Source organism: Lasiodiplodia theobromae, assembly GCF_012971845.1.
Source record: "Lasiodiplodia theobromae strain AM2As chromosome Unknown scaffold_16, whole genome shotgun sequence".
Classification (NCBI taxonomy): domain Eukaryota; kingdom Fungi; phylum Ascomycota; class Dothideomycetes; order Botryosphaeriales; family Botryosphaeriaceae; genus Lasiodiplodia; species Lasiodiplodia theobromae.
This window is the reverse complement of record NW_023336366.1, coordinates 309,296-332,069: the sequence shown is the minus strand read 5'-3', so window position 1 is coordinate 332,069 and position 22,774 is coordinate 309,296. Positions and strand designations below refer to the sequence as shown.

At 49.4% G+C, this 22,774-nt stretch overlaps 4 protein-coding genes across 4 annotated transcripts; 1 reads left to right on the top strand and 3 right to left on the bottom strand.

The window, feature by feature from the left end:
* Nucleotides 1–3,918: 3,918 nt before the first annotated feature.
* Nucleotides 3,919–4,999, bottom strand: LTHEOB_5762 (uncharacterized protein; the record flags this gene model as incomplete). The annotated part of the gene is made up of 2 exons (XM_035514943.1): nt 3,919–4,499; nt 4,549–4,999. 2 exons carry the CDS (start codon nt 4,997–4,999, stop codon nt 3,919–3,921), a joined length of 1,032 nt encoding a protein of 343 aa, XP_035373454.1.
* A 10,565-nt stretch (nt 5,000–15,564) lies between these two features.
* LTHEOB_5761 (Kinesin motor domain protein) lies at nt 15,565–18,842 on the bottom strand (the record flags this gene model as incomplete). Its single annotated transcript, XM_035514942.1, has 5 exons — nt 15,565–15,618; nt 15,686–15,805; nt 15,859–18,566; nt 18,621–18,762; nt 18,822–18,842. 5 exons carry the CDS (start codon nt 18,840–18,842, stop codon nt 15,565–15,567), a joined length of 3,045 nt encoding a protein of 1,014 aa, XP_035373453.1.
* Nucleotides 18,843–19,314: 472 nt separating this feature from the next.
* LTHEOB_5760 (Vacuolar protein sorting protein vps66) lies at nt 19,315–20,447 on the top strand (the record flags this gene model as incomplete). The annotated part of the gene is made up of 3 exons (XM_035514941.1): nt 19,315–19,345; nt 19,397–19,634; nt 19,688–20,447. 3 exons carry the CDS (start codon nt 19,315–19,317, stop codon nt 20,445–20,447), a joined length of 1,029 nt encoding a protein of 342 aa, XP_035373452.1.
* Nucleotides 20,448–20,872: 425 nt separating this feature from the next.
* LTHEOB_5759 (uncharacterized protein) lies at nt 20,873–22,277 on the bottom strand (the record flags this gene model as incomplete). Its single annotated transcript, XM_035514939.1, has 3 exons — nt 20,873–21,358; nt 21,515–21,714; nt 21,833–22,277. 3 exons carry the CDS (start codon nt 22,275–22,277, stop codon nt 20,873–20,875), a joined length of 1,131 nt encoding a protein of 376 aa, XP_035373451.1.
* Nucleotides 22,278–22,774: the final 497 nt, after the last annotated feature.

Sequence of the window (22,774 nt, the reverse complement as noted above, 5' to 3'; positions counted from 1 at the left end):
ACGCAGCCCACAGCCTTCTTAAACCCCGATATCTTAAATTAAAAAGAATCCAAAGCTTCCGTATTCTTAAAGAAATATATATTATTGAATGTTTATACTGATTGGTCCATGGAAAGGAAAGTGGGCGATGGAGATGGGTTGCACCAGCTGCGGGGTAAAATCAGGGCCTCTCCTGTAAGAATTTATGTAATTTCAAGCAGATCCCGATCTACTTTAACCGTTTCGAGTCTGGTATACGGATATCACCGTATCACTGATAAAGGGCTTACTTAACCGAAAAGAAATGTAATGTTTTTATATGGTGGCTATCGTATAGCACATGTCATGCGGATGGGAAGCAAAATACTGGAATTGGAATCGGTAAAATGAACACTGGATAGTACTTTTAATCTAAGAAGTTACGTATGTCCGACGATAGCTGTTAATGACGCGTGATTAACGTTGCCAAAGCCGTTCTTCTGAGTGACGGCGCTCTATCAAGACTTACCTAGATTCGTGTTCGTTGGTTTCATTATATTTTGGACAATGTCTGGATATTCTTTGTTTTTTATTTTAGTACCAATCGTTGATATCGATGAAAAACCATTGATATACCCCTATTACAAATGTGTTAATGGAAAGAAGCTACAATTTGATGTTGTTTTTGTGCAACAATATTCGACTTCAACTACGTGCTGGTACTTACAGTGCGCAACAATACCATCAGAAACTTCTAGGTCACACTACATATACTTTCTCAAGGCCCCATTACCTTTTTAATATTCGAGTAACCTGCTTAAAAGTTTCGAATAAAATCATTAAGATATATTTGTGTACACTCAGCCGCTGTAGCGTACTCAAAGATACATGGATCTAAAGAATATATTCCAAGATATAATTGGATTTTCCATCAAAACAGAGATTTGAATATGTATTTTATCTATCCTTCTTGACCTCAGACTTGCCGGGCAGCGACGGCTACAGAAACCAAGTCCAATCGCAAGACAGTCTTGAAGGCATCTACTGTAATACTGCTGGGGATACTTCCAGTTCCCGCTTTTATGCATAACGCTGGAGTAGCATGAAATTTCCGGTTTCCATTGGATGGTCCGCACTTCTACCATATTCTAAAGCAAAATAATTCTTCACATTGATTTTTCCCTAATTGAATACATGGTGAAAAGATGGTGGAGCTACCGGGTAATTGGCACTGACCTTTTTTAAGAGATGGAAGACAGTTCTGGCCCCGCTGAAACAGATATTGGCGGCAGATTTACAGGGTTTCTTTTGACTTGTGTGCAATATCGACCTTAGATTCTTTGAAAATAAATTTGTCTGTGGCTCTTGGATGTAATGAGAAGGGAACCCAATGATATTGTCCTCTTTTTTTTTTTTTTTGTGCAGCAAGCTAGATACGAGACACGCTTAGAAATACACATACCCGGGGAGTTCTCCCTTTTTATGTGGTAAATAAGCATAGATGTGATACCCCCACATGAAGTAGCGACGATTACGAGTGTACATACACTTTGATGTTATGTAATCACTCTAAAATCAGATCATGCGCAGCCGAGCTGTTCAAGTGTTACAACCCAGGAACTTCTCAGAATGTAAGAGTCTCGACTAGCCCTTCACAAACGTGAACCGCTTAAAAATCATGTGTGAGTGTGAGACAGTGAGAGTCCCATTGTGCTCTAGCGCTTTCACTAGCTAAACTTAGCAGACAGGTGTATAATAGACTACGGTGCCTTTCGCGAGTTAATGAGAGATGATGGTAACAGGTTCTGCGCACGCATGAGTTTCATTGGCTTGCTTCGTGGTGGAAAGGCTGACTGTGCCGAGGCCTCCCACGAATGAAATCTGGCGAGAGGGCATGTGACCATGGTAGATCGTTGCACGACTTATGAGTCTCCGAAGAATTTGTCTGGAACCTTGGTGCTCCCACCCTTTAGTCGAAAGACGGTCAGGGCTGCTGGTTGCCTGCTTGAGGTTTGAGCGGCTCATACTGGAGTAATTCATACAATCCTCTCTGATTCCGAGGAAAATAAGGTAGAGCCATATATTGCTATTTCAGAGAAATTAATATCCCGGTAACACATTCCAACATCTGCATATTATCAGTCTCCGCTTCGCCCTACCTGGAATTGATCCAACGTCAGCCCAAATTCGTACTACCACTCCCCCGAATTTGGATTGCCATCTTCAAGTCCCGGGTAGCAGCCACTCCTGCAACCTGCAAATGTAAATCCTTGGATGTTTTCTCCGATCCAGTTCTCCCGATGATGTTCCTGTAGCCTCGGTGTGGAGTTTGCTGCAGGTGGTACCATTTCTGTACTGGCATTTCCCTTACCTTCCCCTTCCTTTGAGCCTCTCAACAGCCGATCTCTCCTCTTTGAACTCGTATTGACCGGGTCTACAGGGATTTGGCCTGCCTGATCCCAGCATACCGCGCGCTCACCCCGATCGATCTTGTCAGAGCTGCAGGACTTCCGAGCCCACACACGAGCTCTTGCACGACTCTGACAAGGTCGCTCAATGCATTACCTCTCATTCCATCTACCACAAAGATGCCAGTTAGTACTCGATGTGGTTGATACTTCATGTTCAGGTCATTATCTGATATACACTGCTGCTTCAGGATAATTACAAGCGAGACGTAATATTCGCGTACATAGACGAACTTGGAGGAGAAGAATCTTGTTCCGAGGTTGCTGTCGCAAAGTTTGACACTGGATGTGAAGGATGTAACTTAATGTCCAAGTCCTTCTTCGATTCCGCTTGTATACGCAAGTTGGGCGACTTTGAGCCATTGCGTGATGTCGTCAAGGACAACGAGACAGCCGACGAACAGCAGCCTGAACCGGAACAGTTTCTGAAACACAAAAGACTGATCCATTCACTTTGGACATCATGTAAACGCCGGCTCTCTCAATCACTCCGAAAGCTCACCAGGAGGAGTCCGCCGCCAACCCTAGTGACGCTGGACGGCCAACCCATCAAAGTGGTTGGTATTCTTAGAGATACGCGCTGGCGAGGCATCAATGATCCGATTGGGCCCATTCATGGAAGAATGATACGATTTCCCGACAAATACATGAGATCCTCGCCCCATAACGAATTTCGCGTGGTGAAGAACTTAGCTTATGACGTCGTCTTTGGTCTCCCAACTATCAACCATATCCAAGATATGATGCACTCTGAGTATACTGTGGCTGGTGCTTTGCCTAAGGAACCTAATGGTGCGTTTTTCAATCAAGTTCAAAGGTCAAACTACTGATATCAAAGTTTTCAGATTCTGCGGACTATGAGAAGCATCAGGAAGATAGGAAGACACACAGGAAACTCATGAGAGACGGAGAAAAGGAGAAGATAAAAGCGGCGGAGAAAAGTTCGACTTCGAAAACACATACGACCAAGAAGTCCAAATGAGGAATCCCGGCGAACACTTCTCTCGTTATTATCTTACCTTCTTCATCAGCTTAAAGTTGAAATCGCATTCAAAATTCTGTTTTGTTCTAATGGAACGGTACCGTGGAAAGACATTTAACTCCATTCTTGATTTGATGGTTTCATTGTGCTACGACTGGATTATCCGTACTTGTTGTCCCACTTGACCGGATATTTCCTTTTCTCCTACATTATATTTTAGACCAAAAGAACGAATCTACGAGACTAGCATTATTAAATTTCGGGCCTTCACAACATATGTTGTTACATCGCACATGAGGGGTTTGGGGTGCAATTTTGGTGGACGTTTGCATTTCTTTTTCCTGTTCTCTTTTAGTGGCAGCACGGTCCCAGTGAGTGGAATTAAAAGCAGTTTGATTGAAATCATGATGCGTCTTTAGTTACTTAGTTGGCTATGGATTCTGGTATTGCTTTCTTGTCAATAACTCATTCGATCGAGTATGGTCGCCTTCTATACACAGTCCCACTCATTCAACTTGTACATCTAGCATCACTCATTCCACCCTGTACAAAGACAACTTGCACGGCCGAGAAAGCTGCGACAACAGCAAACACCTCTGTCCTCTTAGCTGTAGTCAGAACTGTCAGACACAGTGACAAGACAATGTTGAATACAGCAATGATTCCGAGCTTTGCCTTCATCGATTGTACGTAAACCAAGACAGCAATAGCAGCTATTGGAAGAGCTGACGCAAGGACGGTTGTGATGTTGTAGGTAATGCGAAGTAGGTCCGACTCCTCGTAACTGACGAAGCCGTGAACGGGTGACTTTTTGCGAAATCGCGCCCCGCCGAGCCCAAAGAACTTGCTGATGCCTTTTCCGGTCACCCACTTCGAAAAGCCATCCTCGTCGTGACGTGGCCGAAGCGTCACCAGATCTTTGGCGCAGCTTTCCGGAGACTTCACGGAACCCCAAACTTCTGAATCAAGCCCTGCAAGTGCGAATGCGAGTCCTTCATCTTTGGATGCGATGTATTTACGGATGAAGCTCATATCGAAGTCTTTGGGGCTCTTCATCGACAGTATCTTCTTTTGTTGAATCAAGGCGGTGTCTAGAGAATGTAAGTTGATGTTACTTTTCCCATACTGGGAGTTGCTTACTGTACTCGATCAACTTTTCACGGGCCTCTTCAACGAGCTGAAGCTGTGACTCATCGCCATCTTGTTCAGACTCGTTCAAAAAGTACCAGTCCTTTGCATAGAGCGACTTGTACCCCTCTGGGTTCTGGTGGTCTGATTCCTGAGCTTTCTTCAATTTCCGCTCTATGTGTACCAATCGAGCTTGGAGGTACAGTAGATTGAGTGCATTAAGCGCCCCAAAACGGCGGAAGATAGCCATCTCTGGAATGTCATTCATGAGCTCGGCGAACTTGGGATAGCCTGTTGGAGGGTCACCGAAAATTGAGGAAGCAACGCTTGACGCCGTCTCATTTCCCTGTATAGACGGCTCGGTAGCCATCTCCGTCATAATAATACCGGGCGAAGGGGTCCTTGCTCTTAAGCTGTGTTCATGGTAGAGCGGAATGATGGAAACAGTACTGCTGTTGACCATTGATGCTGTTTAGCCTTAAAAGTTTTGCTTTCTGTGAAAAAGAACACGCCAATGGCCATGTACAATGTTTACTTGCATATAAGGTATTAAATATCTGATGGGGCTCTTGCAGCCTCGAAGTTGTGGGCGAATAGTTCGTGTTCGCGTAATGATGGAACACAAGGCTGTGCTAATTACACAGCGTAATGCCGTGGCCGTTCTTTACTGTGTGATTTCTTTTCAAAAAGAAAGGATAGCCCGGGATATATTTGAATCCGGCTGAAAGGGAAGAAATTGGGCTGCAGCCATTGGTTGCCTGAAGATAGCCTTATGTAGCAGAAAGCACGGTAAGTCGTGGATGTAAAGATTGCTTATGTGTTGAAACTGCCCACGGCTGACTCCTGATACTTCATTTTTCAGTGTAAAAAGGCACGTAGTGTAATATATTCACCTTAGCCAAAATAATTAACCTCTAAAATAAGACATTCTTCCAAGTAGGCAACAACACTATCATACTGTTGGCAAATCCCGAAAGCGAACTCCTGCGAGGTGAAGGTCAGGTGAGGGCCATACTGGTTATATAACACCATCATATCGGTAGCGATACCTCAGTAAAACCGATCAAGGATGGGGATATATGTTCTCACGGACAGGAATCATTACTCTGCTAGAACAGGGGCTGAGTACATGGTGACCAGGGGCTATACCTACTTGAATGCCAAAGTGTGAAACGCCTTAAAGTCTGCAGCTTTGTTGAGGAATGCCGCAATTACCTCGGGGAAGAGAGAAACAATGAAATAGCATTGGGCCAATACAAAGCTATCAGGAAGTCTCACTAAATGGATTATTGGAGTCTAGTAGCATTGACCTGGGCGAGCTGTCGTTTCACCAGATTTGCCGGCCTGATAGATTCAGTAACTGTTAGGTGCCATTACCAATATTGCAAACAGGCAGACTGAGTTGAGCTCTGAATTCCGTGAAACGTAATAACAATTGTGGATGGAATACTGGATGACGGTTATACTTCGATGCGCGAGAACCAAGCCCTTTTCCATATCAACATTGCTGTCGCCAGCTAACTGAACCCCGATAATTATCCTTGCATTTATAATCCGCAATCCCGAGCAATCCTTTCCCCAACTAGAATGTCGAAAGGTGGATCTTCCTGTGCCGTGACTCTAAAGCGTGTTGTGTATGTCGGCTTGTTGCGCCGCCTCTTTCCGTGCGCATATACACTCCATTCCAAGTCAACAAACCCTCGGACCTCCAAGGAATCTCCATCAAGCTGTATTGTTGATCTGTTCTCGATATCCTGTACATCGATTCGAAGCACTTCGGTTACTAGTTTCAGGGATATGAGGCTGAGTTCTTCGTTGTTGCTGTTTGGACACCACATCACTGCAAGCTTCTGGAGTTTATCGCCGGAGGGCTGACGGATATGGATTGCAACATTCGCGGTCTTGTCTTTCCCGGGATCGCCTTCCTGTACCACCTGACCTCAGTGTACTGTCATGAGGAGCTCTGGGTGTCGGTCGTCTTACATTTTCTGCTTTCCGAGGCAGGAGTCCGAAGCACATCTTCTCCGGTATCAGAAATCGGTGGCTCGAGGTTGTAGAAACGGGTCGGCTTTTAGGATTCGAAATCGGGCAACAAGGCCGAATACTGAGTACAGGAAGCGAGACAGGATGCGGCTTACCACACGCTTAATATTGCTATCAGCAATGAGGCGGAAGAACCGACCTAAGTAATCCGAAAATTGGGGCGATACCATCTTATCGTAGCTGTTGCTGATAGCAATGAATGACTACTCGGGTCTTTGAAGTGAAAAGTTGAACTGATTCAAGGACTCACAGTTGGTGAAGAACAAACTTTCACGTGAAGTGAAATTCCAGGGTAGCTTCAACTTATGGAGGCCTGCTACCGTTGTAGAAAACAAAGGAAACCTGTCTCATGGTATGTCAAGGGAGGCAAAAGAAGCAAAATGGTTGAGTAGAAGTGTCACTTCGAATCCGTAACATGAGTGCTTAGAACATACATCTCAAATATATCGAAACAAAACTGACGTTGGGGCATCAATGATCTTATCCAGGTCTGGACCCAACATGCAGACCAAAAGGCCTGACTGCGTGACATTTTTGGGCGCGGCAGAAATCAGCGGAACATTACCGGCTCGCTATTGTGCAATGATCCAGAATGTAGAGCGTCGGAAAATCGCCTTGCGGAGCAGCCTCAGCGGTTCGAAACCGGAAAAAGAAGCCGCATTCCGCGAAACATTTTCAGGTATCCACATTAGAGAGAGAGAACAAGGCAAGATGAAATCGAAACAAGCTGATTAACTTTTATTGGCTTTGTGTTCTTCCAGTCAAAAGCAATGGTGAGGCATCTGTGTAACAGTGGGCTTGAGAGTTCACCAGCTGTGTTACCGTGCTTTCTCCAGATGAGCATGTGGATGCTGCTGCTTCTCTAGATATTACACGTCCACGTATGCGTCTTTAAAGATGGTCCTCCCGGAAGTTCAAGGCGGGTGAGGCTATGTGGCGTCGTAGGATTCGCCTAATGCGGGGCGGCCAATCACTTCACCCCCACTTTGCGTTTTGTTTCGCCTGCACTAAGGCCCAACCCATCATTTTTGCAGGATCAGCTCAAAAGGCCTGACCAAGAGAGAGGTCTGGAAGCAATAGCAGTAGAGTCTTCCGCGGTGCAGGGAACAGGTGACACGGCGGAAAAGCGGGCATCTCCGATGACCAACACACCTCTCTTCGGTCGTCAAAATCCCGATGGAAAAAGGATCCCTGTGGTATTCCAGGTCCGTGAAGTCTTTGAAGGTGAATAAACGATTAGATCGGATCCTTCAAAAAGGCTCGTAGAAGAGCTTTGAGCAACTTGTTGCCAATCCCATATTACCTATAGGCAATGATTTTTCCAGTCTGTTCAGGCGTAAAAAGAATATAAACGTATACAACGCAATTCCTGTACCTCGTATCTTCCTTCCCAGGATTATCTCCTCTCCTTCTTGTTTTTCCACTCTCCCATACCGTTGAATTCCCGCTCGAACACGCTATTAGCCTTGAGATATCCATCTCTGCCGGGCTTTTGTACTGATACGATATTACGGACCACTTGATGTTTGTTCGGGCGCCAGAATGCGGCCATTAAGAACTGTGGTGCGCTGTGAGAAGCCGCATGTGAATGACAGGTTGTTGAATGCGAAAGACAGTAATCAAATAAGCCGAAAGAGTTGACAGTATAGTATACCCGAAATTTGTTGCCGTATGTATGATACGGGGTGAAAGGAGCTGTGGGCCAATATAACATGGCAGGAGATTCCAGGACTTGTATGAGAACGCCCAATTTGTCGGTCGTAATGCCATCCTTTGGCAGTCGTGCCTACATGATAATTCATGCAAGCCCGCACTCGATGGCTGCTTTCCGGCCGAGCAGAACGTCAAAAGGTGGGTCATTTGTTGAGACGACAACAAACCGAGTTTGCCGCGTGGATCTGGATTTTTTGAAGGACCATTCCAGATCAACATAGCCCCTTGTCTCCAGCTGCTTTCCTTGGTAGATGAGCGGTCGATCCTGCTCATTTTCGCTGGTCTGGATCTCGAGGTGCAGAATCTCCGAGACGAGTTTTGGAGAGATAAGGTTTGCGTCATTGTCGTCACCAGGGTACCAAAGGATGGCCAATTTTGATATTCTTTTGCCCATTTGATTGCGAACGTAAATGGATATTGTTATGATAACTTCCTCAGCCGACTCTAACTACCAGCCCCAAGGTCAGCGTTTGCAGGTAGCGTTGAAAGTTGCGGTGACATTGATGTATTTTATCAATTATTCTTAGAGCGACCGTTTTGTACTCACCGATCTCCGGCGTTTGCGTGAGCGGAGCGGGCCCCAACACATCTCGATAGTTTGATAGAGCGTGCAATGAAGTGAAGACGGACTTTTCTCTTTTCCCCTGTAGTGGGCCAGAGTCTGACAGAAAGAGGGCAATATCGTCTTTCAAGATCGTTTTGTGGATTGTTGGGGTGTGTCTGCCTTTAAACGATTGGGTGAGCAGCGAATGTTACACGTCGCTTTGCGTGAATAATCCTTTTCCATCTGATGCCCCCTGACATTCATTCCCGGAATCATGAATGTTCCATTCTTGCTTCAATAATGGGATCCTTAATAAAATATCTATTTTCTTTGCTTTGGTCTCACTTGAAATGCAAATTTAACGGTATGCTCGCGAAAGCCGTCCATTTTCCCTTGTGACAGGAATTATGGCTCTCAAGAATGTACAGCTAACGAAGATTATGTGAGTGTAGCATACAGGGATTGAGCTGAGCGACGCAAGCGCCATCAAACGGAAATTGATACGTGCAGATTCCCCGCTCTGTTTGATAGAGTAATCTCGATTTCGCTTCCAATGGTTTTTCGAGTCGCATCACCCTCCAAATTGATTCGCTACAGTTGCGAATCATATATTTCAGCAGGGCAGTCCTACTAAAGATAAAAGAATCAGCCCTGTCGCCTACTCATAGCTGAAGCACAAGTGCCACAGCTGTCATCCAAAGACTGAATTCTTCCTGGTCCTTTGTTTGGTTTCCCATACTTTCGCAACTGTACGCTTGTCCAAGTCTTTGACAGAAAGGGCCAACATTGCACGTTGGATGCAAAGGTCTGTTCGAAAGGAATCCAATTCTTGAAACTGGTCTGTGATGCTTGGCAAGCCAGCTGCACAATCGAGCTCAAGTCCGATGAACCCCAAGTTAAGTCTGCCTGAAAACCCCAGAAGGCATTCCATTCGTAGAGATTGCGGGATTACGAAGACTCTCCTTCCCAGATCCATTTCACTTCAGACCTCTGGCATTGCAATATGACAGAGCCTCAAGAATCAAACAGTCGTGGGAGCTGAGGCCTGGAGAAGTATGAGGTCAGTATTCTCAGATATGTCATTCAACTATGTCTTGGTGGACACTTTCTTTCGACGACCCATCTTCAGTGTTGCAATGTTAAGCGAATCGACCTTGCGGCCTTAGATCGAGAATCTCTTTGTCCGCAGGTAAGCGAGAGCTGACATCACTGCTTATGCATAAAGCCTGCCCCTCATCGCCTGCTCTCCATCGAGCCTCTCGGTGCGCGTGTCTGAGAAGGCGAAATCGGGCAAACACTCAGCTGTTGCTGCCTGCTTTTCTCCCCTCTATCGACCCGCTGACTTGCAGACGACACGCAGCAGATGCCCTGCCACGTTTGCTATCCGCAAGGCTACAATGCAAGTGAGAGCAGGGTTGGTGGGTAGGGATGCAACAGCACAGCTCGGCCCAAGCCCTCTGTGCTTTCCAGCCGCAACCCTCAGCATTTCCCCCAATCGTGGCGGCGTGCACTGCTGGACTCTCTTCGATTCGATGTTTCTCTCCTTCTTTCTTTGTTATTAAACTATGTCTTCGGGCGTAGGTGCGCCATGCGACGTGGCTTTATTCCGCACCTACTCTTCTCGGCTTGCATATTCAGGGCTGATTCGGTCAGATAGTGCGATATGCCCACCAGCTGTCAAGTTTGGGTCCCAATGCAGCCCCCCAGGGGTTACACAGCATCGAACGCTCGGGTCGTTGTATCACAATTCTCTCACATGCAAGACAGCAACAAAACCAGCCATCGGTCAGGCTGAGAAACATACGACTGCATCGGTCTTTGTTTACTGGTTGTTTCTTCAGTTCTATGGAGCTGCGAGCCTGAGTATGCACATTTAGAACAGTATAGTCAACATTTGAGCAAAAATTCTTCTTGACGGAGTATACCAACATCAGATTCCCAACCACGCCCTCTGGCTATATTTCTCCATTCAAAGGTACATAAAAAACAAGCTCCCTGTTAAGTGCAAAGGCCTGCTGACCAGTACAGACCAATGTTATTGCATTATACCTGCACTCAATTGTTGTGATGCCACGTTACATGCATGGTGTGGTCCCTCACGTCCACCGTTGTCAATGAGCCTCACCTGTCATTCCGTCCAAACCCTTGAGTTCTTCACGAGCTGCTATAATTTCTCCAGGCTTCTCCAGAGTTTTAATCTGTCTTGCCTGCATATCTGGCCCGCCACGGGCAAGCGGGCCGGGCTGACACAAGCCATTCACGCGACTATCCCTCTTTCGCAGCCAGGATGCATTTTCGTGCCGCACACAACCGTTCTTCCAGCAATCATGCGCAGAGCCCCACCTCAAGAATGCAGTCACACGAAAACGCAGGGAACGTTGCAGACCGGCCACTTCGGAGGAGATCCAAGGTGGACTCCTCGATTCGGGGCCTTATATCGCCTGCCCTGGCAAACCTGAAGAGTTCGTGTGTCTGCCTCTCCAGAAGGCCTCAAAAACGTCCGCCTCGAGTGAGAAATTCCTATATCCACTTTTTATGACAATAAAGACTAAACAATCACAGTTTCAGGATGATTTCCAAAGAGACATCAACATCGTTATCCCCCAGAAAGATGGGAACGAGAATCGTACGAGGGTGCATGTAGCAACTTTCGATACCCGAGCCGACTGGAATTTCATCGACGAGCACCTTGTCCGGGATTGTGACAGAGCCCCGTCCTGTAGCGGCGACACCCAGCGTGATCCACCCCTCCCCCTGATCTCCAGCATCGGTGGGAGAGAAATCCAGGTCTGCGGCCGGATCACCCTACGGTTTCAAGTTTTAGACAAACCTTGTCTCCACAAAAAAATCTTCGCTCAGCCCAGGTTCATCAAGGCGGACTTTCTCATCGTGAGACCTCAAGCGGCGCGCTGTGACTTTGAAGCACTCATCAGTCTCAAGACATTCCAGGAGGAAGGCTTGGATAGACAGACTGCTCGTCGCTTTCTACGCCAGGGCGGTCGTCGTGAACTTCATCCGGAAATGGCCGAAGGTATGAATTTTATTCTTCGTTGCGGTATAACCAGAACTGTGCTGACCTCTTTGAAGAATCGGATAGACACATGGCTCGCCAGAGACAGATGGAGTCAAAAATAGCAGAGGAGATCGAGCAAGGCTATGCGGAGGCTTCGAGCGACAGAAGAGGAACAGCAGTACCAAAGGCAAAGAAGAGGAAGAAGCGCTTCGGGAGAAGAAGCTGAGATCTTCTGGTGCGTTGTTGAAACAGGCCGCATCGGCCCAGAGGCTTTATCGACGTTCTCGCCTTTCAAGTGCCGGAGCAAGACTCGACCCACCACGGACCGTTCAGCCTATTATTCTCGCAATCCTCAATCCTACCCTTTTCCGGCACTCGGTGGAACCGAAAACATTGTCTCTCCCTCCTAGTCTCTTTTAGTCTTGCCCAGATAATCCCACGGATTCTCTAGCCTGACTTTGTTTGACTTTTGGAAACTAAGGGAAGACTGCTTGAAGCAAATCACGCTGGGGACGGCCCAGCGAGCCTGGGAATTACCTTTCTCCTCCTCAAGTATTTACTTGGCCCAGTAAAGCTATTGTCTCAGCTATGAAAGCATTTTCAGTTTCTTTTATTTCCCATATACCCTTTTGTTCCACAAAAGAAGAGGATCCCAGTGGTTTGAAACTCTTCACTAAAGTCTCAATTTTCTTGGACCGACCCCCAGGAGTCTTGAACCCAAGAGTATAAATTTACATCCATTCTTGCATAGTTTTCTTCCTTGTTCATATATTACCTGGGGTCCCAACCTGTACAAAAACCACCTGCACAGCAGAGAAGCCTGCGACAACCGCAAAGATTTCAGTCCTTTTGGCAGTTGTAAATACGGTAAGACATAGAGATAGGACAATATTGAACGTGGCGATGATTCCGAGCCGAACCTCCAACGAATGCACATAGTACAGGATGATGATTGATAAGATCGGCAGCACCGAAGCCAAGATACTAGTCCCGTGGCGGGTCCATCGGAGCATAGTATCATCTTCGAAACTCTCCGGTCCACGTCCCTTTCCTGATCCCTGGTACTTTAGAAAAGAGCGGACCTTCAACATCTTGGAACTTGCTTTCTCAGTCACGAACCTCGAAAAGAAATCTTCTTCGTGCCTGGGGAGTAAAGCGATGAGGTCATCTGCATGGCTTTCCGGATTCTCTGTGGAGCCCCAGATATCTGAGTCTCGGCCAGTGAGAGCAAGGGGCCCCATCTCGTATGTTTCGAGATATTTCTGGATGTATTTCATGTCATAAGCCCCCGGTGGACGCATACGCAGGATCTTCGCTTGCTGCAACACCGCAGAATCTAAACCTTTCATCAGCGTAATCCACACATTTATCGGTTAAAGAAGTCATCAGGGTCCCCTCACTGTACTCTTTCAACGTCTTTCGGATTTGCCTTACGAGCTTCCACTGTTTCTCATTTCCATCCTTCCTTGACTGGCTGAGGAAGTACCAGTTTCTTGCGTATTTTTTCCTGTTGCCAATGCCGCTTCTCGAGTCTTGTCCTTGAAGCTTCCGTAGCCGCTTCTCCATGCTGACTAGTTCTGCCTGCAGATAGAGCAAATTCTGCGCGTTGAGGCTGCCGAAGCGTCTAAAAATCGCAATTTCTGGGATTCGGCTCATTCTTTCTGCCAGTCTTGGATAACCCGCTGGAGGAGACTCATCTTCCCAAACGTGTTCTTCCATTGCTTGAGCAGTCATGGCAGTAGCTGCTTGAGGCAATTGCTCTCCGGACTTTGTTGAGTTGAACAGCGGGAGAACCGAGGGACTAGCATTCGACATCGTGGATGGAAGAATGAAATGTTCAGCAATGTAACATTCCTTAGGTCCCCGTAGGTAGGCTCGAACGAAGAGTAGTCTTGAGGTATCAATGTCAATTTCAATCACCCTATGAGCTTATATGTTCATGAGACCCGAAAATTTTATCACATTTGACTGCACTGCCTGCGAGGCTTTCACAAGGCGGATTGATTCCACATGCATGCATCCAGTTGCTATGCACAGAAAATCTTGCGTATGCACCTTTAGTTGATGCGCTGGTCGTCACAGTCAAGTGTTTGACCAGTCGCAAGGTGCCAGCTCAGAGTCCGTCAGAAAATGTGTGTCCAATAATTAATCACATCAGGTGCCTAAGACTGTTCTAGATTTCTGTGCTTCAGAAGAAGCCTTTGTAGAATTTGGCTTTGAAATGCAATCTTGCCTCGCATATGGCTTCTTACCCTTGCTCGAGCTCGATGGAGCATGCGCATCTACGTATTACACGAGTTCTCCGGGACCGGTTCCGGTCATCAAGTATGAGTCGCCTGGCCCTTCATACACTAAGGCATATCTATTACTCAACCGAGCCACATAGTAATATTGTATTTTCCCAGTAGCTGGAAACCTGTGGCGGTGCATGAATATACTTGGAAGGTGAATATCACATCATATTGATGCAAGTCGGGGCCACAGATCGCCCCAGCCGCCAACACGTGGTTGATACATATGCACATGGGTATATGCAGTCAACAGTGGTATGGTTCTTGACGCAATAAGTCACGTCAAGCCGTTCAAATGAACTCCACAAAATTCTCACCGCGGAGGCTTTACTTCGCTCACATCGCTACATGGCTCCAGTTGAAATACCGTGCTTGATAGATTAGACTCGCCCTCAAGTTCGCCAAATCTTCATTATTTGGTGGTCTTGACGACCTCTCCAGCGGAATAGTAAACGCGAGAAAAACCTCCCACTTGCTCCCCCGCCCCCTCTCCGCCCTTTTTTTCTCCGTCCCCAGCATCGACACCTCATAATTCACAGCAGCATAATGAGCCAATAATAGTACGCAACAAGAATGGTCATTCATTGTCGTCTCATACAATGGCATACAATGATTCCGGGCATATCAGACTCGTGTTCTGCAGGAGGGATAACCGAAGTGTAATGAAACTTGATCATTAGAGAGCCCTTCGGGCTTTGAAGCTCCCTCTCCTACCTTCATCTTCATGATCCACGCAGTTCAGAGGCTCTTAAGCGTATAGGCAAGCCGTTCTCCCCTTCTCGCACCCAAGCTCTCCGCTGAGGCGTCCACGTATCACGTATCACACGCATCGCACAGTGTGACTTGCATAATCGAAATGGCTTTCTGTTGAACACGAGGCATTCGGGCTTCCAGGTCCAGATCAAGAGATGTACGTAGACAAAAGCTAAAGAACAACATTACTCTTGTCCATCCAAAAGAAAATATCCAGCAGCAGCTCATCACTGCCAACCAACCATCATAACCTAGGAACACCCCTTCGGAGCCAAAAGGAAACACCCGTAGCCTCAAGGCAAACCCCCGGTCAAAGAACGTTCTCTTCTATGAACCAGAAGCGAAGCAAAATCTTTGACATACTAAATCGGGGGGACAAAGCTCGTCCTACGATGAGGAAAGCATGGCCACCAAAGTCAAAAACCCAAAAACGCCCAAGAGCCCCCCTGTCGTCTCTGAAGAAAAAGCCCCGGCACCGTTTCAGCCAAGGGTGAAACCGGGCTTGGCTCAACTCATGTGATATAAAGCAAGAAAACAGAGAATAAAACAAATCCTTCTCCTGACCCTTTCTATACAGTGACCCTAAGCTCGAAGTCATCACGAGCATCAGGCACGAAGGTCGGTTCATAAACCACAAGAGAGGCCCGGATAGGAGTGAAGGAGGTGGTTGCTTAGTCCTTGACCTTGGCCTGCCTCTTAGCGGTGCCGATGTGCGTGTTGTGTACCTGCGAAACCTGAGTTAGTATATGGCTCGCTGGATCCTTCCAAAATTGGTTGACTTGAGATACATACCTTGGTTGCAAACTTCAAACTCGTGAGAGTCTCGTGCAAGTGAGGCTGCAGCGGGCTGATCATGACGAACATGAGTGTCTTAGAGTTTCCGCCGAGGGAGTATTGCAGCAGGTAAGTCAACTATAAGGGTGGTTAGCATTGTCGCTGAGGTTCCCATGTATAAGGGAACTCACCTTGCTGTTTCTGTACGGCACATGAGCTCCCTCCTTGCCAGAGCCGAGTGCGCCAATGACATCACCAAGGCAACTCAAGCTGCGGTTGATGTTCTGCGTCTCCTTGAGACGGTCGCCTGTAGCGCCAGAGTGGCTCAGACGCTCACTACCAGCAAGATCGACGAGGTTCAGCGTGCCTTCGCTGCGTTCGCCAGTGATTGAGTTCTCGCCCTTAAGCTTGAGAATGAAGACGGAGTGAGAACGAGACGAACGGCTGTTGGCCATAGTAGCGGCGACACTGCGGTTGCGCGAGGCGCTCGCGAGCATCTCTTGCACTCTCTCGGGACTGTCAAGAGCGACGGTGGTGACGTCGGTGATCATTGTCTGCTTCTTGACCGGATCATGCCTGATTTCCAGCTTCTTCTTGTCGAGCTCCTCCGCCCTACCAAGCAGATCGTTCAAGTTTTCATTGTAGACTTCGACGAATTGGCCTTCCATCTTGTATCTCCAGCCCTTCTCCTCTAGACCCTGTGCGGTCTCATAGATCTGCCTGACAGCGCGAGGAATCATGCCATCGACTGAAGACATGGTGTAGGTCTTACCCGAGCCAGTTTGTCCGTAACAGAAGATACAGACATTGTACCCGTCGAGCGCAGACTGCACCAGCTGCGAAATCTCGTCAAAGACTTCGGCGTTCTGAGAACCAGGGCCGAAAACGCGGTCGAAAGTAAAGGGACTGGTGGACTGGGTGACGGTACCCATCGCACTCTTTTGCTGCGGACCCTGAATGACGACTTCCTTGCTGTCTTTTCCTGCATCCGGGTAGGCGATCTCCGCAGCTTGGGGGACTTCAGTCTCCGACGGCGGACGCACACGGCAGAAGACACGAATGTTGCCCTTGAGCTCCTGCACCTGGTTGTGGAGCTTGCGGCGAAGCGTCTCCTCGGCACGAAGCTTAGCCTTTGCCTCTTCAGCTGCATCGATCGCTTCTTGCATCTGCTTCTGGAGTTCGCCGAAAGCCGAAGACTGGGCTTGACTGTCGGATTCGAGGAAGTTGATTTTGGCTTTCATAGCGCTGTTGGAGCTCTCCAGGGACATGATGTTGGCAGAAGCCTCGGAAAGCTTGTCGCGCAGGTTCTTCTCGAGAGTGGTCTTCCGTTCGAGATCAGCCTGCAATTGCTCGTTCTCGCGCTTGAGCTCTTTCATTTCGCGTTCCTTCCGCTCCAGGTCGACTCCCGCATTCTGGCGATGAAGCTCGGTCTCCGTCTTCATGTCCGAGATCTCTCTGATGCGGAGCTGCCGCTCCTTCTCGAGCTCTGTCTCCAGCTCCTTTTTCATCTCTGCGTGCTTCTGCTCGTACTCCCTCTTCAGGTCGCTGGTTTGAGCGTCCAGCTTCCTCTGTAACTCGTCCGATTTCCGTTCGGCATCCTGCTTGAGCCTCATTGTTTCCCTCTCGTGTTGAAATTGCAAATCTTTCAACTCATGCTCACTCTGTCTCTGCAGGTCCTTCAATTCGAACGCATGGGTCTTCTTCGCTGCGTCCAGGGCGACTTCAGATTGGGTTAGTTTCAGCCTTGTGTCCTCTAGTTCCGATCGGTAGGAGTCGACTTTCGTCGACAGTTGCACTCGCATCGCGTCGAGTTCGTGGACTGCAGTAGCAAGAGTAATAGTTAACTTCAAGGACTTCTGTTGCGTAATGTAGCGTGTGATGACAAGCTCGTGTAGGGAGTAGCTGATACTGGCGAGCATAGCTGACATACTCTTTGCCTTGTAGCTCTCAACATTTTCCTTCATGTTCTCGCGCTCGGTCGACGTGCTCTCCATTTGCTGCTTGAGCTCTGTGTAAAGGGCCTCCATATCTTCAAGGCGACCCTTCGTATCCCATGCTGTAAAAGGCGCGCGCATGTTAGAATCTTTACTCAAAAAAGGTGTAACTGGCTCTTTAGAAGGAGATGTGGCACGATAGCGGTGGCTTGTAGGGGTGAAAGGGGGTGGCGGCGGTGGTGCCGGCATCAGCTGCGCCAGTACAGGACGGGGTATCAGAGAAGGGGTAGCAGGCGGCTCCTTGTCTTCCGGGATGCATCCTTTGATTCCGTCTGAGATGGTCAAGGACTGGAATCGTGTTGAAAGCGACACATCCCGGGCAGACCTGCGGCGTCTGGTTTGCTTGTGGGGCTGAACATAAGACTGAAATTGAAATTGCTGCTCAGGCTGAGAGGGAGAATCCACGGCAGAGTGCCGAGTAGCTTGAGTGGCGCGAGAGCGCCTGCGGTACGAGACATCCTCGCACTGCTTGCTTGGGCTCCCGCGCAACTTTCCAAGCTTAAGCTCCTCTGCCGGGACGCAGGTTGTAATAGAAATGGGAATCGTACCCTTGCGCTTGCTGAGCGATGGCGGATCACTGTCGTCGTTGTCCATGGCAGTGCGCGGCCGAGTGGCGGGGGTCTGATGGGACTGGCTCCGCGAATGCGCCATGGATGTCTGCGGTCGAGTCGTGCGAGGGCCGTGGCTGTAGCTGTTGGCGAAAGAGGAGTTGGAGTTGGCGCGAGTCTGGCGCGTAGAAGCTGCTGAGACAGAAGATGAGTAAGTACCATTGCGGACACCTGCCGCTGTCGTCGCTTTGGGGGCGCCAATGGTCCTTGAGCCCGGCGCAGCAGGAACCTTGGATTTGGGGTCTGCGGTCCTCTCCAGCGTCGCCTTCCGAGGCAGCTTTTGCGCTGGCTCTGGAACTGAGGCTCAGGTCAGTACCTGAAAGGACATGGTCCATTGTAGCAATAACATACGGCCAGAGACTTTGTGTTTAGTGGGAACGACCGACGATGGCATGGCGCGTGAGTTGTTGTCGGCGGCGGACAGTTCTGACAAGCCGCGCCCGATGGTGGACAGCGCGGGCAGCTTGCTCGGCGGCTTGATGCCGGTGGGCTTCTGCGAATGCATGTGTTAGTTTCAATTGAGCTGGAATGCGAGCGCATCATGCGGCATACCAGATTCTCGTGCGAGTCCATGGCGACGAGACGGGTGTGGCGGAGAGAAGGAATAACAGAAGCGCGGACAAACAGCGAGAGCTATAAGCTCCTCATCGCAGGGGGTAGCGGGGCAACGAGGTGTTGGCAGTGGGTTTGCGCGGGCGGGTGGAGTGGAGCTTCGCCGGCGTTGAGGTGCTGCTTCTTGCGTTGCTTGGCGGCTGCAGAAGGTAAACTGTAAACAATCAGCACGGGCCATCGCTCTTGCCCGCCAACGCGATGCCAAGCCCTACCGGAGCAAAAGGCCGCTTACTCAGCTCGAGCTGTTTGAGCTGGTCCGGGGCTTGCTTTCACATGAACGTCACTGCCGCCGGCCACGTCCTCTCACCTCGCGTGCTGTCAACGCCGCTCAGCGTGCTTCGGGCACCGAACGGAGCTGCGTGAAGCTCTCTCGCAGTCTTATCTCTGTATACCACGTCGCACTCCCGGCCTCTCCTCCAAGCCCAAGCCCGCCATGGAGAAATATTCGCAGTACCGCGACAGAGGTGTGCTCTCCTTCAGCTCACGCCATGGATTTTATCTGACATTTGCTGCAGGCACCGGAGTTGCCCCATTCTTTCCCGTCTCCACCGAGTCCTCCAAGCTCGCGCTACCACTCTACCTGTTCCTGTTCGCATGCCGTGTACCACTGCTCTTCACCGCCGCCGCCGTGTACTTCTTGCTACTTAGCTGGCTCCCTGTTGGCTCGTTGGTGCGGAAAGCTGCGCTATGGCTTATGCTGGGCATTCCCGGCGTTTGGTGGATAGACCTACAGATTGACGGTGTCAAGAGAGGGTATGTGGACCAATCAGCCGTGTTGCCGCGCTGCTAATTGTGTGCCACCGCAGCTCTTTGGCGAAGCAAGATAAGAAGCGCCTACCCCACGGAGGCACGATAATCGCCTCCTCGTTTACCTCACCTCTGGACGCTCTCTACCTTGCCGCCATTTTCGATCCCATCTTCACAATCTCTTACCCTTCCACGCGACTCGTCCAGCGTGTTACTTGCTTTAGGGCCATTCTACATGCCCTTTCGCCGCCCGCTGACGCTCCGCCACAAAACGCGACGCTTGTACCCATCGCAAAGCTCATTGCACAGAACCCAGACGCCTCAATCGTCGTCTTCCCCGAGTGCACAACCACCAATGGCCGTGGTATTCTGCCCTTCAGCCCCAGTCTTCTGACTGTCCCGGCAAAGACCAAGATTTTCCCCGTCAGTCTGCGCTACACTCCGGCTGATGTGGCTACTCCCGTTCCTGGAACATACTTCAAGTTCTTGTGGAATCTATGCTCTAAGCCTACTCATTGCATTCGAGTCCGGATCGCCGAGGCCGTGTTCAATTCTGCCGGCTTCAAGCTCGAGATTCCGGCCTCCACCACCGGCCGCGATCATTCGCCCCAACCAAACAGCCGCATCTCGGCGAATGCCTTCGAAGGCACTCCACTTGGTGAGGGTATCTCAGAGTACGCTGAGCTCAGTCTAGAGGAGAAGAAGGTGCTTGACCATGTGGGCGAGGATTTGGCTCGTTTGGGCAGAGTGAAGCGGGTGGGCTTGGGAGTGAGAGAAAAGTCGGACTTCGTGAAGGCCTGGACCAAGAAAAGGAGGTAAATAGTCGGGGGTTGTTCCGAGACTCGATTCGGGTAGGTTCAGTGTTGCATTTGCTTCAGTCGACCAAGGATACGAGGTATCTTTGAGCTGTAAGATTATGGTCCTTCTCAATCGCTAGCAAGGACAGGGAAATTGTTTGTTTCGAAGAGCATCGCTGTCGAATGGTTAGATGGTACATAACAGTTACACAATCACAATTAACGGCCTCGTTTATGGAAGCATTTCATTTTACAGAAGAGCCCAGGCTTCGCAGCCCACGTTAAAGGACTTGTTTGTAGCTCTTTCTATTGGTAGCCAAAAATTAACCGAACGTTAATGTAAACTCATGAGTGACACAAGAACGTCCCGTCGTCAGTAGTAGGATTGAGCATCGGAAAATAATAAACTTCAATGCCATTCAACCCCTCGTCCACTTAGAACACCGCTCAGCCCAAGAATGCAACCCCTGAAATGACTCCTACCGCAAGAGCAAAACCCCAAAATTTACTCAGTCCCGCTCGGTCCACCGCCGCCCCCGCGCCCGAAGACTTAATTGCTGATCCGGTCCCCGTCGCCGGTCCCACTATCAGCACCGTCCGTCCTCCCTGCACGAACTTCCCCGTCGTAACACTTCCACCACCACCATCGTAACCCTGACCCACCGTCGTCACCGCCATAGGCAAGGTAGTGGTCGTAGCAAATTTCCCAGATGTAGAAGCAGCCGCAGTAGCAGAAGCCGGGAGCAGAGAGCCAACCTCGCTAGCCGGTCCAACGACGTACATGCTCGTGTCCTCGTAAGTGTAGGACAGGATGGTAAGCACGCCGCTGCCCAGAGCGCCTCCTAGCCCTTGCCCACCACCTTCACCGCCTCCATCGTTATCACCGCCAGAAGACGTGGTCGAGCTGGAGCCAATCGTCAATGTTGAGCTAGACTTTGATATTGAGTCAGACTTCGATGTTGAGTCAGACTTCGATGCTGAGCTAGACTTCGATATTGAGCCGGACTTCGATGTTGTGCTAGGCGTTGATGTTGAACTAGACGTTGATGCTGAGCTAGACGTAGATGTTCGCAGCGGTAGCGAGCTAACTGTGGCAGTAGTTAGGATGATGATGTCGCTAGGCAGCATGTTGGCGCTTGGGTCGGGCTTGTAGCGAGATTTGACCGCATCGGCGGTAATAGCCGTGATGGGGCCAGTCAGGAGGGGCGATGGAGCGGACGACCAGGCGTCAGGCGCGGTGATGAGGCTGAAGTTGAGGAAGGCGGATAGCCACAGATAGAGGTTCGGATCTGCCCAACTCCCTTGTCAGTTCAGTTCATTACAATATGCACATACCTCATTTGTCCCACCTTGAAGGTGACGGTATGTGCGGAAATAAGTGTGAGGGAAGAAATGGAGCCAACTCACCAGGCGTGCTGCAGAACAGCACAATATCCGTGTTCTCCCTATTGGCATAGTACCTCCTCATCCCGGCGTTGATCACGCAGAACGCGCACCGCGTCCACGCCTCATCCTCGGTCGTTCGCTGGTCTCCACAGAAGCAGGTGCGGAAAGCTTCACTGATGTCGCGGTCGTTCGGGTCGAAACCGCTGACAGCCTGCTCTCCAGCAAGCCCTGGTATTGGCGCTTGCCCTCCCGGCACGCCCGTGTCCCAGCAGCGCTGGATGAGGTAGTAGATTTCCTGGCAGCCTGGGTTTTGGCGCAAGCAGGGTGACCATGGTCCCGCGATTGCGCTCGTCGTCGCGGCGGGAGATGTGTCGTCTTGACGAAGAGGCTGCGGGTGGTTGAAGTGCTCGGCGCCGAGTGGGGTGATGGACGTGGTCAAGATACTGAGAAGTATTTGTCTGAACATGGCTGTCTGTACTGGTGAGCCGGCGAAAGTTTGGAGAGGGCTGGAGCCTTTTTGTTGGACTCTTGTAGTGAAAATTGCCAGTGAGCAAGTGTCCAACTCGCAGGACGCACGAGTGGCGTTTGACGAGAGGCTATATTGAAGAGCTTATAAGAAACAGCGTGGTGAAGAGTACCAGAAGACCATCGTTTGCTACTTGGTGCTATCACGAGGCAGGAGGTCAAGGGTAGTGCACCTGAGAGGTAACTGTATGCGTAGAGCGCCTCAACAGATATCGCGATTTGAGGAACTACCACAAGATCTTGGATTTTGGAAACAGCTCTTGCTGAATCCAGTGTCCATTAAGAGGTTGTGAGTCTCTTAGGATCACATGCACCCTCAAGCTATCTGGAGATTCTCTAACCTCTTACCCTCATACCGTCTTCAAGCAATTTTTCATCCCCTCTCTGTCAGACTTTTGACATGCGCCACCAGAATGGCCTTTATATGATCAGCCTACA